We start from the raw sequence: 16,514 nt of genomic DNA, 5'->3' as shown, positions 1-16,514 counted from the left end.
CACATCCTTAGAAGGTATTGGTTGCATTGTATAGTTATTTAGTTGTATTATATTATAATAAAAGTGTTTAATAATCTTAATGTATGTTGCCACTGGGAAACCCGTGATCTTAATAAACATGTAAAATATAGTGGATTTTTTTAATTATTTTCATAATCTTAATTTTCATTATAAAGCTTATTTATCAGGTCAGCAGTGAAAATGTTTTTTTAAAATAGCTATTCTATGAATTGAAGAGTGAGCCAATAATCATCGGACATGAATTGTTAGAATATAATATTCGAACATTTCTAAAGTAAATAGGATAGATTTGAAAAAATACAATAAAACAGGTTTATATATATTCCTGTAAATATGAAGCTTGTGGTGTGGTGTATTACAGTTATCTCAGATACGTTAAAACTAAATATTAACATTAATTCCTTCTATATATTAGTATTTTATTTTTCAAATACATATTAGTATTTTGTTTTTTAATTTTTCCTTATTTTCAAAATGAGCTTAATTAAATAAAAACAAGTAAAAAAAACCAAGTAATAAGTGTATTTAAATTATATTCGAGCACAATATGCATACAATGAAAACAAAAAAATTCGTTCATACACAGAATCGCTGTTTAGGTTCATATTTACAACACAGTTGGATGCTTCAATTAATATTAATTGAGATACGTTTTACGCTAACCTTACATTAAGATACTATTCTTCACTTTTCTCTTATATTATAGATATTGCGTGTTAGCGTAACTCAACGCCGTATTTTCCACCGTAGATATGATTCTACATGCGATTTAGGAGCCATTTGAAATATTTCATCTGACTGGAGTTGAACCCAGAACCAACGCATTATATTTTAATATGTTAAGGTTACAATGTAACATGTATAACATGTAACAGATTAAGACGCAAATTCCAGAGCAGAATCAAACCTACTATATACTCAAATGTCAATTATATTTTAAGGTTATAATGTAAATTGTGATGTATACAATCAGTTGCGTTAGGTGTCCTTGTCTCAGCCAGAAGGGAAGCGACGAAGGCCTCTTGTTCTCTTAGACGGGCGACCAATGGCTCCCACGAGCCGTAGTTCAACTCCATCAGTTGTACTGCTTTCTTTAAAACTTTGTGAGCTTCTAGACACCAGTCCCTGTAATGAAATAAGGAAAAATTATTGGTGGAAATTAAAGCGGAATTCGAATCTGCGCTGCACCATCCATGCGATCTGACCACTAAGCAATACGTTCTTATCAAGCTATATCTAAATTATTAGCGTTTATTTTAACTTATTGTTAGGATGAGAAGATTGAGTGAGGTTTTTATATTTAGGTTTTTTTACCTGTGATCCAAATGTTGTGGAGTATTAAGTATCCTCTCTAGCATTACATCTGACAGCTTTCGAAGATCGTGAGCAACCTGAAAAACGTTTGGTTTTGTGGTAGTTTTAGGAATTTAGACACGACATAAACAACAAGAAAGCGATTAAGTGACAGTCGGACTCGCCCACTGAGGGTTCCCTACAAATTAGTTTATTGTAGTACAATTGTAGGTCAAATAAACTAAAATACTTTTAGCAAAATTGTATAATTCTATGTCAACGAGAACTACCCCATAGGTATTGATTACGTATTGAATATCATACAGTATGGGGCAAAAATAAAGCATAAACGTTCGATAACTAACTTATCGATAAGTTAAATTATTGAGTGTTCGAGTCCCTAACTTGATATTAATGTCAGCTTGTTAGCTCGTGTGTGTTTTTGAGAAAAGGGGTCTTTAGAGACACATAGACGGACAAAAAGTGATTCTAAAGGGTTATTTGTTTTACTTAAAGCTCAGAACCCTAAAAATAACATATTATCTAATATAAAAAAATATATTACCTCGACACTAAACGATCCAAATCGATATTCAAGACTTTGAATATTGTGTTTAATCAGCTCCATACTTTTAGTAAATTCACCTGCAAAATAAAAATTATTATTTTTTAGCTAAATACAACACACCACACGTTGCCTACCTACATAAACAAGATATTAAGTAAGTATATCAATATGAAAATTGAGGCCGGGCAGGGTTAAAAAGCGCGTAACTGTGACGCGACGGTTGTGGGTTCGATTTCCACTCGGGGGAATGAATTATTATTTATTAATATTTTCATTTCAGTACCAAGGCAAAAGCGGGAAAAAATGTTTAAGGGGAACGGTTGAGGTTTTCTTATGATAAATCGTGTAATACTCGTACATAATTGTGCGCTTAAGCTGTATTAGTTCTATTTGAAAATAATTTATTGTGTGTGTTATTTAAAGTGAATCGGTTTATATTACTTCTATGTCACATAAACAAAGACTGTTAGCTATTTCTTTATATAATTACAATATATTCCAATTTTCAGTTGGTGCATTTCAAATCCTGAAGATCAAAACTTTAAACAACATATTAGTATATGTAAAATTTTCTTCCGTACTGACAAAAGCATATATATATATATATAATCCTCACCAACATCCGCATAAATCCTAGCGAGGCGGTCAGCGGCGGCGCGCAACGCCGTGTGGTGTTTATGCCATACTTGCTGTTTCAGACGGAACGCGGCGCACATTGCCGCGCATCGCGCCTCTACTGATGTCGCGCGTTCCGCTAATATGAATAATAATTAAAAAATATGAAAGAACGCCGTTGTGGCTACTGAGCCACACTGGGCACAAGCAACACATGTCTTACCCTGTGTAGTAAGGTCCTCGGCTCTATCTATAATAGCCAAAGCTTTCTCCGGGTAGAACTCTGTGTGGCACTGCTGACAACGAGGACGGGGGCTTTGCCAGGTCACCGGCCCCTTGCACGACTGACACGCGTACGCGCTGAATAAAAGCTAGGAGAAACAATATTAATATTAAAACGATAGGCATGGTGGGTTATCTTTGAATAGTAAATATAAAATGACGTTTTCCCACATAACGAGGAAATAAAAATATATAATTTTCTCGATTGGGAAACGAACTCACAACCCTCATTTACAACCACACTTTACATCCTTACGCCACAACCAGCAAAAACAAAAACCAACAAATACAACCCACCACGAAGTCCCGCCTCTCGCTGTCCGAGCACGCGGTGCACGCGCACGTGAACATGTACTGCGCGCGCAGTTGTGCGCGACGCTGGGCGGTGGGCTCGCGCGCGCGGTGCGGCCCGTAGCAGTTGAGCACCTCCGAGCCGGGCGCCAGCTCGCGCGAACAACGGATTATTAGGCGGCTGTTGTAGAATCTGTTAAGAGGGAAGTTATTTTTAAAAGTTATACAATATAATTTAGTAATATATACATAGGGATGAAATATAAATAAGTTATTTAAAAAGCAACTTTAAGCTTTTTCGCGCATAGGGAAGTAGGCAGTGAACATCTAGTATTGAAACACTCTTTTTTACACTTTTCGAGACAATGCGTGTTGAGTTGAACTCCACGCCGCACTTTGCCTCAAATTGTATAAATATTTATAATATGTCATTAAAAATCTATGATAATACACAAATAACTTTTATCCATACCTCCATACCTATATTATAAATTCGAAAGTAGCTATGTCTGTCTGTCTGTCTTTTACGCAATCAGCACCAAACCGGTAATGTAATTGTGATAAAATACTCATATAGAGATACTTGAGGGTCCCGGGTTGAACATAGGATACTTTTCTGTTCTCATATTTGTAATATTTTCGATATATACCAATATATTACAATAATTAATTTGACAAGCAATTTATTCCGCCATGTTAATAACAACCGTCGCTACGCGTTGCTAAGCAACGGCTTGCAAAGTTTGTTATTTTAAGAAAACGTCACCCAAAATGAGTTTGCTTAATGCATACATGGCGCGCGCCGATATAGATTTGTATACATTAACAAAAATTAGATGATTTCTATAATTTGATATTCATCCTTATGAAAATAAACATAATAGTCACTTTTAGCATTTCATCTAGATTGAAATTATAGTATTATAATAACATTCTAATAAATAAGATGTCACTGATTCCAAATGACCTAGCCTACGAGTGGTATAGTATGACCGACGCGAACAGACAGATGACTTTGATGATTTTGTAAATTTTTATATATTTTCGAATTACTATTATTTTTTATGTAATTATTTGCTGCTTATAATTAATTTATCTCAGTTCGGTTATCTATACCGATGTTATAGACTTAAAATATTGTAATTTTAATCATTTGGGATTTTATTTAATATTGTTCGCAAAAATTTATAATTATTTAATATAGAAAAATGTTTAGTACGCGCGCACGGCAAACTTTAGGTACTTTTTCTAATATTAAGAATTTCCTTTAGTTACTTTTACTTCTTTTGTTTGTTCATTTCGGTTACTCAGATATTTTTTCTAATAATAAATCTCCACTTATTATTATTTTTTAACTTATTTTAATTATTTAGGCTTATATTTTCGCGGGCGTAGCCGCGTCCGGGCCCACTAGTCATCTCTATATATAATAAAACATATTTTACACAAAATATTTTGTCTGTACATTTAGTATTTCTGACTGAAATGGATAGAGTGCCCATCTTAAAAAAAATAATAGAAAGCAAAAATATTTTTTTTTAATTTCTTGTCTATCTGTCTGTCGGTCTGTATGTATGGTCACGTTACCTGAAAGTACTGAATCGATTTAGGTAAAACTTTCACCAATTTATTTGTTTTAACCCAGCTTAACATCTAAAGTTTGTTTCATCAAAATCGGAACTCAAGGCATGAGTTTGCCTGCAAATATATAGCAATCCATATCTATACTTATAAAAAACCTGTATTTATTTGTAATAAAAATTTGTATTTTTAACCGACTTTCAAAACAAGGAGGGGGTTCTCAATTAAACATTTTCGATTCGATATTCGATTAATTATTTTGGATTCGATTTCGATATTGGATGATTATTCGATTCGATTTTAGTAATATGCAATCATTACAATTATTTTACAGACTATTATAAATTCTTACACAATATTTAACATTTAAGGCTGTTTCTGAACGAGTAAATTAAATTATTCATTGATATCAACACATTTGACTGTCAGTCAATTTCGTTTATTAAATGAATAATCATGTAGTTCAAGCGGGCGAAGCCGCGGGGGGCCGCTAGTTTCCACTGAAACTGTACTAGTTATACTATACATATACAATTACGCACACGCGTTTGTCCCCACAGAGGTACTAAGTGACAGGACTCGAGGTTTTACTTACGTGTTAATAATATTGGGATCACAGGAGTGGTTCATCATGGCGGCGGATGGATATATGGCAGTAGCGCGACGAACCTCTCTCTCAGTTACCGTACGACCTAACAAATACAATTAAAATATAAAATGAACCTAATTAGGTATATGACATATGATAATTGTTGTGAACGTTGTCGTCAACTTAAACATAGTATGCACAGTAAGTAAAAAAATTAGAAAAATCATTTTTTCATTTACGGTGAAATAAATAAGAAAGAAAATATACAAAGTTACATTACACATACAAAAAATATAATATTCAATAATAAATAAATAAAAAATAAAATAAAAAGCCTTTATTGTTTCTTACATACATAATAGGTACACTTATTATATATACAGGTCTTATATTTCTATTCTACGATTATCTTTTTTTTTCTAATTCTAGTTGTCTAATTTTTTTTGGAACGAAGTTCCTTACGGCAGGCTTGGAAGGGATAGGGATTTCGCTGCGTGACCGAACTGAAAAAAATGTGATAGTAAAACCGTAAGAAAAATGCGTGGAATAAAACCGTTAAATGAGACGTGCGCAGGCGCGACCTTTCTCTTTCTCCCTCTTTCTTTTTTTAGTTGATAATTTGAATTACGATGTTTTTTATTTTAAGTAATTTATTATTTCCTAAAATACTGAATTTCCTAAATATTTTCTTGTACTTAAATAAAAACTAATCAGCAAAATTTAAGAGAAAAATCATGAAAACCTACATAAAATTGAACACGACTTTTTTTATTAATAAGATTTCGTACCATTAGCCCCATCTTCTTCAACGAGTGACAAACTGAGGGTAGCGTGTCCATTACACACTAGCTGTCCTAGGCTACGTAGTATAATGGCCGCCCCAAAAATATGCGATTCGTTCTCACTAAGCAAACATGGCAGCTTTGTTGAGAAAAACTCGAAGAACTTAGTATACTGCTCTAAATATAACGTTAACATTGTTGCCGTCTGAAATGTAGTGTATATCAATATAAATCCATTACATACTTTATTAGCTTTGTTCATTTTACGACGAAAATATCATTAATAACCGTGAGTGGCGTAGCCCAACGCCGCTGCAAGAATATATTTTAAAATACATCATTAAATGTAATTCAAATCAAAATTATTTAAATATTTAAACTACACACATTAACATGGCCATTGTGTCATAGTAGTGAAGGATCGATTTCGATTCGGGAAAAGATAAGAATTATATTCAATTCCTTGCTCTGGAAACAAATTGCGGCGTTGAGTTCCGCCATCCAATAGACTGTGTCTATTGAATGGCGGCGGAATTGCTATAATTGTAGCCAAAAAGACAGACATACTCACCAAAGCATACTGTATATAATCAGTATTGTTCATTTTATCAAAATTAGTGACCAGATTGAACATTCTATAGAAAGCTGGAGTATTACTTTTATATATGTTTATATTGTCGACTTGTGTATAGCTTCTAAAGAGTTCTGCTGCGGAACATAACGACGGCAGCCGTGTCGGAGGTTTCGGAAAACCGTTGATCGTGGTTATAAGTAGAACCCTAGGATTAAAATACTATAGGTTAAAAAAATAATTGTTTACTAAAAATATATAAAAATGACACATATCTTTATTATTAAATATCATAAAAAAACAAAAACTTTATATGATTCCTAATGTATTATTTTAACTGTAGCCTGGATATCGCATATACAGTACCTACTGACATGAAATATACAATACTGACATTTATAAGATAATTTGGATGTATATGCACTAAAATATTGTATGAACACAATAACACATAATATTTTACTTTCCTACCTCAAAGCCAAATGAGCAATGCCGATAGTCTTAAAGAGGTCGCACTGGGCCGCCGCGCACTCCCAGCGATGGAAGAGGGCGCGGGAGCGGCAACCCTCACTGCAGTATATAGCACTGGAGCACGTTGTACATCTGAATAATACAAATTCAATATAGTTATGTTATTTAATATTGGCTTACATGATTTATTTTTTGGCTTACATTATTTGTTTATTTTTAATTTATTTAATTATTAACGTACAGTAGGGTCCTTATTTTTAACTATTTTCTTCCCGAATGAACAATGTGCAAGTTCAGAAAATTTAACAGGCAGCCACAGCTGGTGAACCGTACTGTACATATTCTGTACTTGTCCCTGTGTCTTTTAGAATGTGTGCACACATATTTCACGTTTTTGACGCATCTAGCAAAATGCAGAAATCTGAAACTCGGTACTTAAATATAAAACAATAGGGCAATTCGTTCTCCTCTTTCCGCATATTTTTAGGAAGCTGCGTGCAGGAATACAGAATCTACCGCAGTATTTTGTATTAACAGATACAATAAAATTAAAATAATCTATAAAAAATAAAACATATAATTAAATTGTAACTGAACGCTGTGTGTGCATCCAAGCTATATGAGAAAATCTATCATTGGGGGTATTATTACACCGGCATGTAATAGAACCCGCAACATACCTAATTTTTTGTCAGTTTTTCGATTATCTGTTAGTCTGTGCATTTGCGCACGTTACTCTCAGAAATGGCTTAATTGATTGAAATGTCATTTTTACTATTGTATTTTTGCCAGCTTCCCTTGACATTTAATGTTTGTTTTATATCAGTCAGTTCAAAAGTAAAGAACTTGTTAGTATAAAGTATTTTGTTCAATAAAATTACTACAAAATAACAGTTTTACTGTCTACTCTACTTAAATTAGGGGAAACTTTAGTTTTTAATGTTTAGGTATTGTCTTTAAAATGTTAATGCTTAAAATCACGAAAAGAAACCAGATTAAAAATAACGATTCCACAGTAGAATGGATGGAACCCACAACCACCTCGAATATCTTTTGTAGGACACCTATAATAGTTTTTTTTATATAGTTATATTCTTCATTGCAAATAAAAAATAAGAAAATTTAAATTGTTGTTTAGTTTAAAATGAATAGGTTTCTCTGATAAGAAAATCTCTTGCAATCAACTAATACCAGTGGATGAGCTAAAAAGCGATAATAACATTCGTGTATTATTATTAATAGATACATGTAAATAGTAAATTACAAAAAAACTCACGGTACAGGATTAACGTCATTCTTGCAGCACATCTCGCAGACGTAGCTTATCATGTCATCGTCGTCGGGGGGCAGGGTGACCCACGCGTAGGGCTCCTCCGAGAAGAGGACGTCACCGCGACGGGTCTCCGCCTTAGTTGTTACATGCCTGCCTAGTGTGTCGGTCCGTCTGTGTGTATTCAAGTATAGAGTAAGATAATTGACCGTCCCTACCCTCCTCATGTAAGATACATACATTTAAATGACTAGATCAATTTTAAAAATTCTCCTCAGAAGCCTGGCTATCTCCTCAAAATGAACTAAACGTTTTTTTATAACTTTAATATAATATAATCTTATGCTAAGATAACATTTCTAAAAATAAAACAGTCAGCATTGGAATGTTTGGAGAAAAAATTACATATTATGTATAAGAACAATTGAATTGATAAACTACTCTTATTTGAAGTTGGTTAATCATTTTGCTTATTCATTCTTTTCATCAAGATTAAATTTAATTAATTAATTAAATACTAACTTAGAAACAAACCTCAATTCTATGGCATTTGAGGCAGCAGTGAAGTTGGGATTTGATCCTAGGTAGCATTCAGGGAGCACTATTGTTTTATCTACATCTTCATTTAGGGTTATAGTTAAAAGTTTTTTCTCCATTATTTTTATATGGCGATCAAATTCCGCTGAAATTAATTACATAGTAAATATATATAATTTTAATTCCAATTATGAAATATAAATATTTTTGTAATTATTACTAATTTATTACATCTCATTTAATTCATATAAAATATTGTCGCAAAAATGTTTCTAGTTTAGTCTAGAATATCCAGTTAACAAGTTATATTATTGTCGCTAAGCAAACAATTAATAATATTTTATATGAAAAATCACATACACATAGAAAATTAAGATCATATTGTACATTTTTTCACAATTTCACATTAGTTCCACAACATATACAACCATACATTTCGCATAGCGCTAAATAACTCAGCCAATTAAACCTCATAATAAAAAAATCAAACAGCATATAAATCTATTTTATGACAATGTATATTCAGGGGATCCGTAAATAATGTCACACAAATTAAATTACATTTTTTTTCTCTTGGCACCTTGAGCATGCTATTGTCATAGCATGTCACATATTTTGCAATTTTAAATACCTAGAAATACCTAGAAAATAATTAAAATAAAACAACAGGATGTAATACTATAGTAAAGATAGCCCCTGATATTAAACAGACTATATGGATAAAAAATATATAACTTTGATACATACAAGAACTGGTAGTGGAGAGGTTAGCAGAATCAGCATTTAATATGGCAGCATCAAGAGAGGCCCGCGCTTCAGTTCGTTGTCGTAATTCGATGTGGCAATCTGCTTGTCGTAGATGTAATTTGTATAATTGTTCCTTTGGGTAACCACTGGACATTGCTATTTTTATGTCAGACAGACATTCCTGAGACAAACATATAAATTGTTATTTTATTATACTGATATTTTCAGTCTATATAAAGATGTAGATTGTACCTGTGAATTGACACGGTCAGATTCAAATGATATTTCTTTCTGAGTTGTGTACGATATATTCTAATAGCCTAAGGCAACTCTGACTGTGAAGCTACAGTGGGTTATATCAAAATCATTAATGTGATAATATAATCTATAGCTTTCCTCAATAAATAGACTATCCTCCACATCCAAAAAAATTTTTAATTTCATCCAGTAGTTTCTAAGATTTCATTCATCACATTTAACAAAATTTAACCAAACAAACTTTTCAGTCTTTCAATATTGGTATAGATTATATCACCTGCAGCATTACACCTAAACTCAAAGTAATTATTTCAGCTTAACAAATTACAATTAACCAATTATTAATACAATATTATTGATGTATATATCTTAAGCACAATATAGACTCATTACAAATTACCAACAATTTATAAATTTTTGTATACATAGTGAAGTAATAAATCGTAATATTCATTCTAACCTGAAATTTCTTCATCCTTAACAAGGCAGCTGACCTGTTAGCAATGGCCAAAGCGTTCATAAGACTGTTGGGTTTAGCATATAGAATGCTATTAGTATAACATTTATAACTTGCTTCCACTAAATTTACTTTAAACTTATCATTTCCTTTTTGTCTCCACAAAAGTGAAACTTCATCACACTTTAATGCTGTATGAGAGTCATTTGTCTTTTTTGCATAAGTGGCTTTCATTTGCTGCAGCCAGTGGGTTAATATTTTTCTGTTGAAAATTATTTATCTTTACTGTAATGTACAGTGGTTTTAAAGGAATATCATGTATGTATAACAATGGATTTGTTAATATCTATTATAAGTGCAATATGTATTACAATTATATTTTGTTATTTTCATTTAGAAATAGATAAAAGCGAATTTAAATTGGTAATATAGAAAGGTATCCGTTCCATGTAAATATCTACTTAAAATTGTGGTTTTTTTGTAGTTTGTGTTTTTTACTTAATAAAGTCACCATGTGGGTATTAGCTACAAAATACTTGTGTTTATTCTTTTAGACAAAACTAGCTTACCGAACTCCTTTATTTTTGTAAAAGTAAGTCATTGTGTCCACTTCACTTTCACTGGTACGATCAATTTTCTTCTCTTCTGATGATATTAGCAACAATAATATTTCCCACTGCTTTGCACAATCATCAGGCATGCTTATGTTATCCATGTTCCTTTATTTTCTTTTAAATTATTTGTTATTATTCAACTTTGGTTATCCAGTATTTTTTTATGAACAATAAGTCGTTTAACAAGTGTAAATAAAAAAAATCTATAAAAATATCTACTATAAGCTTGAAAAAGAGAAATATCTATTTTATATGTGATGAAGCTGAAAAAGTTGTTAGTATAAGCGATCCAGTGAAGTAGATAGTATAATAATTATAATAAATGCAAAGTAAAATTTAAGTTATATACATAAATAAAAGAATTTAATCATATAATAAAATTGACAAACAAGTGACAATTGACATTGATGGCCTTTTTCGTTCCGTTAGACGCAATGTTAATATTAAAAATATATTATTTTTAAACAAAAATCTGTTTCAAAAATTATTTTAGAATAATTTACTATATGGAATTGAAAATCTTTAACTACTATAAAAGGTATTATCTATACATAAAGAATATATATGAGAGAAACTGAGGTTTTTAATTTTATCTCTTTTCCGTGACAAAAGAAAATTACATACATCTTCCACCTCTTTTTCTTACATAGCCTCTAAGTAGCACTAAACGGACTCTAGGTATCCCTCTCGATCTACCACAACCAATATTGATAGTAGTAATGAACGAGCCCAAAGATATTTAAAAATCTCAGACGACTCGATCTCAGGATCATATTTATCAGTCAAATTAACTTTCGTCTCTTCTAATATTTCAGTTATTTCATATTTATGAAAGTAAGCCTAGCAAAATTATCAAAAAGTAATTAAACAAGCAACAACAGAAGCTGCATACGAAGTGTGTTTATGTCATACAGGTATTGCACTTTCATTCACCTAGTAATTGGGAACTAATGTAATAAGACAGTTACTCGTTTTCAATTGATTTTAACGTACATATATGACAATACTTATTCACCATAAACAAATTATACATAAATCCCATTAGGTAATATAGATAACTCTAATGAAAACCATAAAATTATTAATCACGTGTTTCGGCCTGTGTCACCTGTGACGTTATCACTCATTTGTTATCACCTAATCGGGAAAAAAATAATTTCTTGTAACTACATCAACCCATACTCGTATATACCCATAGACTCGATAGACTTAGAAGGACAAAGATGGACAAACATTAAGACTATCGAATCTTAATATTTGTCCACCTTCTTAAGCTATAATAGGTTGATGAAGTTACAACAACTTTTTCAATGTTTTTTTCTGGTACATTAACAGTTTGGGCAAATTTCATCAGGTGATGACTCAGTCAGTTTTTCTTAATGAAATTGTTGTTTTTTATAATTATTTGTCTTACATAAATGACGTTAGACCCGGCAAGTTAAATAAATAAAATATTAATATAGAGTATACCTATAGTCGTGTCAGTCGTGGCCGTGGCACAGGGGCACAGACCGTGATTGTAAAACCGATTAGTTTTGGGTTCGATCTTCACTCGAGGAGATGAAATATTTATTTAAATTTATATTTTCATTTTCTTCGCTCTGGTGTCGAGGCAAAAACGCGGCGTTGAGTTCCGCCACTCAACACGAAATGCCTCCAGAATTCGGCAGAAAGTGTTAACACTAAAGAGTTAACACCCTTTGCCACCCTGCTGTGAGCGGGATACAGCGTGAAGCTGATTTTTTTGTCATATATAGTTAAAGCCGCACGGACTTTGCTAGTATGAAATATTTATTGTTTAATTTTAGTGATATTTAAACATTTACACAAATCAGCGGTAATGATTGATTCTATTAAGTGAAATTATATTAATATAACTTTCTAATCTATTATAAAGTTTATTATGGGAAATATTTTTATTTCTTTTGTAGATTTCAGTTTATATTTTACTTATGACTCACTTACTTACTGAGTAAGGTATACAGGTAAGCTTATTGTGTAATAAATATATTACCTTTCACTATTTAAAAAATACCTATATATTGACATTACTTAGAAGTAAATATAACAATGCTGAAATTAGGTGTCTTAATATATAAAAATTATACTTTAGTAACCTGAGGCCCATTAAATTAAATAGTCAGTGGGTGTCATCCAACATTTAGTTGTCACTAGGAAAGGATAAAGGAAAGTGGTTCTCACATTCCGACCAGCCCAAAGCAACGTCGTGATAGTCGGCTATTAGGTGACAAATTTATTTCTTTTGAAGCATTCAAAAATAATTGTTATTATATGAAGTTAGAGTCGAAATTTAAAAAATGTGTAAAATTGGGTTGTGCCATAAGAGATTATCCGTGACGCTCCTTTTTAGAATCCATTATGGACACTGATGCATTAGGTCTGACAACTCACCTCCTCATCCTTGTGGGGTACCTACGTGCCGGAATTTTTATTATGTTCCTATACAATGGAATAATCAGTTATACAGTATAACAATTGTAATCAGCTGATATGTATATAACTGCTTTTTACTTTTTAGAGGCCGTGGCGCAGGGGCCCAAGGGTGTGACTGTAACGTGACGGTAGTGGGTTGGATCCCCACTCGAGGAAGTGAAATATTTATTTACGTTTGTATTTCAATTTCTTCGCTCTGTTGTCGAAGCAAAGCGCGGCGTTGAGTTCTGCCACTTACCACGCAATGCCTCCAGAATTCGGCAGAAAGTGGGGAACGGAGTGTCTTAACACTAGGTTCCCTCTGCTGTGTGCGGGATTTATTTGATTTTTTTATTTTTTCCATTGGACATTAGTTTATGTGGAGAATATTGATATATCAAAAGTTAATTTAATAGTTAAGTAGTATTAAAAATAAAATTGTCGATCTCGTTGTCGATATCGAGTTTAAACCATATACGACCCCATGATTTCCTGACAAAAACATACTTCTATATTTACGTAGAAAAAGATATGGATATTGCAAAAAACGTATTTCAACGCTATAAAGGGAATCAAAATTCATAGGGTACTTCTGGTTGACCTAGAAATATGAAATTTGGCAGTTAGTATCTACAGGCAGTACGAGTTCTAGAAAAAATTGAAAACTATATATATATATATAATTATTTGTGGTTAAATCGTATGGCAAAATTTGATATTAAAGCTAGCTCTGGCTAAGCTAAGCTTGAATTTTAGAAAAAGCACGATATCTCCAATTTTTGTACGGAACCCTCGGTGGGTGAGCTCGACTCGCGCTTGTCCAGTTTTTCTTTTATGTGGACGGATTATTTATATAACAATAATAATAGACAATTTTACTCATATTTACTATAATATAGAATTATATAAACAGCCGTCAATCAGGACACCTGCACATTACGCTGTTCGTTTTCTAAACGTTTCTTTGTTACAGTGCTATTACCACTTTCTTTCAGCTACTGTACTTATTACTTAGCCTATGTGGACAGGTATATGACGTTCAAATAATTATGATTTAGTAGCTTTCTCCTCATTTCCATGTAATATACATATATTATATTAGCGGCCGCCCGCGGCTTCGCCTGCGTGAACTACGTTATTATTAATTTCTGTCTCCATGAGTACCTACGTCCTATAAGTGACGTCCATGCAAAATCTGATACACCTAGCATTTGTAGTAACGAAGTTTCTTACAAACTTTCCACCCTAAAAACAACCCCTTAGAAGTCGAATATTGCAAATTCCCGTCTTAGCGAGCACCTACGTCCTATAAATAACTCCTATGAAAAATTGAGATTCCTAGCACATGTAGTTTCTGAGATTTCGTGATGAGTGAGTGACCTTTCGATTTTATATATATAGATATAAGAACTTAATAAACAAGAAGATTTAGAGGTACCTATATTATCTATACACTGTTTCGTTCTTATACACCTTAGTGCGCTGTCTGTCATTCATTTTGTAACAGTTGAGTTTTTATATATAGATTAACGTGTGCTAATACTGATTTGGCTCATTGGGAAAGTTAAAGTTTTTCAATATCTATTGTAAAATTGTCTCACTGTAAACGTAACAGTTGTGGGTTCGATTCCCGCTCGAGGAGCGAGGTAGAGGGAACCTAGTGTTACACTCCGTTCCCCGCTTTAGATAATTTAATGTATGTGTGCCAAAACAACGAAAAAATATTTATTATGTTTTTTACTATTTTGTCATTACTTTTATAGAGAACGATTCGAATTCGAAAAATTCGAAGAACAGGTCATGGAGGATATAAAAAAAATTGAACTGAAAATTGATTGAATTTTTGATCGATTTGATTGGAATGATTGATTGATTAGATTTTAAAAAAAATACAAACTGAAAATTGAATTTTTGATTGATTTGATAAGATTTTTTTTGTTGTTTAATTTTTCAAATAAAACAGTTATATAATTTATACTCAAACATATTGTAATAAATACAAACTACTCATGTTGACTGTATTCTAAGTGTAATATTTATTATTGAGTTAAATTTAAATGTTTCATTTAATAAATATTATTTTCATGTTTTTTGTTTTATTGAGGCTAGTAGTAGCGCAGGGGCACAGTATGATTGTAAAATTAATTTGTACGCAAATGTAATGTAGATTTTAAATTTAAATCAATCAGTTCAAGAGACATCATTAAGACATTTAAGGTCCTAGATCTAATCTAGAAAAAAAAAGGTCAGAAGTTGGTAAAGGTGGAGATTTGCTTATCGAGTTTGCTGGGCTATACAATTGTCCTCTAAATATTGAAATAATAATTTAATGAAAAAAAATCAACTCCAAGTTGTATCATACACAAAAGGGTAGGCAGAGGTAAGATATTATTAATTCAAAAAGAACAAACGGATATTTATTTAAGCTTACTACTAATAGAATAGGTATTATGTAGTCATACAGTATACAGTTACAAGTAACGAGGCGTCCTCTGCGACCTCTGTGGTTCCACATCTGGAAAGTAAATTCTTGTTACTCTGCCATCTATTTCTCAACGAAATTTAATATTCTAGCCATCGTTGAAAGGTAGGTAAGTACTACTACTATACTTGTTTTTCTGCAGTATATGTGCGTGATGTAAGAATTAAAATTTATACCTCATCAATCAAGGTCTGTCTTATTTATACAAAGGTGAACATTAATTACTGTAAAGGAATACGTATTTTTTTAACAAAATATTTTAACAGAATTTTTATGTATATTTTAACAAAATACAAGTTACAATGGGGGTAAAACGGATAGGTAGTGAGGTCGTCAGACAACAGACAACCGTAGTTCCGTCGATCGGGTTACAACCTGTATATTAAATAATGTTATTTTATATTTTTTCCTCTCTCTTGATTTGATATCAAGCACAGTTATTATAAGCTTTTATTTTCTGAATAACAATATATGTTATATATAATATAATATATATAAATAGTAAAAAAATTTTTTGTTTTATTATTGTACAAAATTTTCTTTTATAGTGTTTTGTATTCGTTCATATACTATTTGTGTTTTCGTCATCATCGCTAACTTCGTAAAATATTATTCTGTTTAAGTTTTTCTGGAGTTTTTCTTTAAGGATTAT

The 16,514-nt window shown here is 31.9% G+C and overlaps 1 protein-coding gene across 2 annotated transcripts; it reads right to left on the bottom strand.

The window, feature by feature from the left end:
* Window positions 1-524: 524 nt before the first annotated feature.
* On the bottom strand, window positions 525-11,322 carry LOC146526850 (protein-lysine N-methyltransferase SMYD4-like). 2 transcript variants are annotated; one of them, XM_085205752.1, is made up of 15 exons: window positions 10,903-11,322; window positions 10,337-10,595; window positions 9,619-9,799; window positions 8,857-9,016; window positions 8,341-8,508; window positions 7,065-7,196; window positions 6,594-6,801; window positions 6,029-6,227; window positions 5,247-5,343; window positions 3,077-3,263; window positions 2,721-2,868; window positions 2,499-2,636; window positions 1,880-1,959; window positions 1,336-1,412; window positions 525-1,146 (listed from the first exon to the last, which is right to left on the bottom strand). In XM_085205752.1, the coding sequence occupies exons 1-15, from the start codon at window positions 11,046-11,048 to the stop codon at window positions 951-953; spliced, it is 2,376 nt and encodes a 791-aa protein (XP_085061878.1). In that variant the 5' UTR covers window positions 11,049-11,322; the 3' UTR covers window positions 525-950. The 2 variants fall into 2 exon arrangements, with proteins under 2 accessions (XP_085061878.1, XP_085061879.1); XM_085205753.1 differs by having other exon boundaries at window positions 8,869-9,016.
* Window positions 11,323-16,514: the final 5,192 nt, after the last annotated feature.

This window comes from Heliconius melpomene, chromosome 21, assembly GCF_056956725.1.
Source record: "Heliconius melpomene rosina isolate 202511_hmr_F chromosome 21, ASM5695672v1, whole genome shotgun sequence".
NCBI classification, from domain to species: domain Eukaryota; kingdom Metazoa; phylum Arthropoda; class Insecta; order Lepidoptera; family Nymphalidae; genus Heliconius; species Heliconius melpomene.
This window is presented reverse-complemented; position numbering and strand designations above follow the sequence as displayed.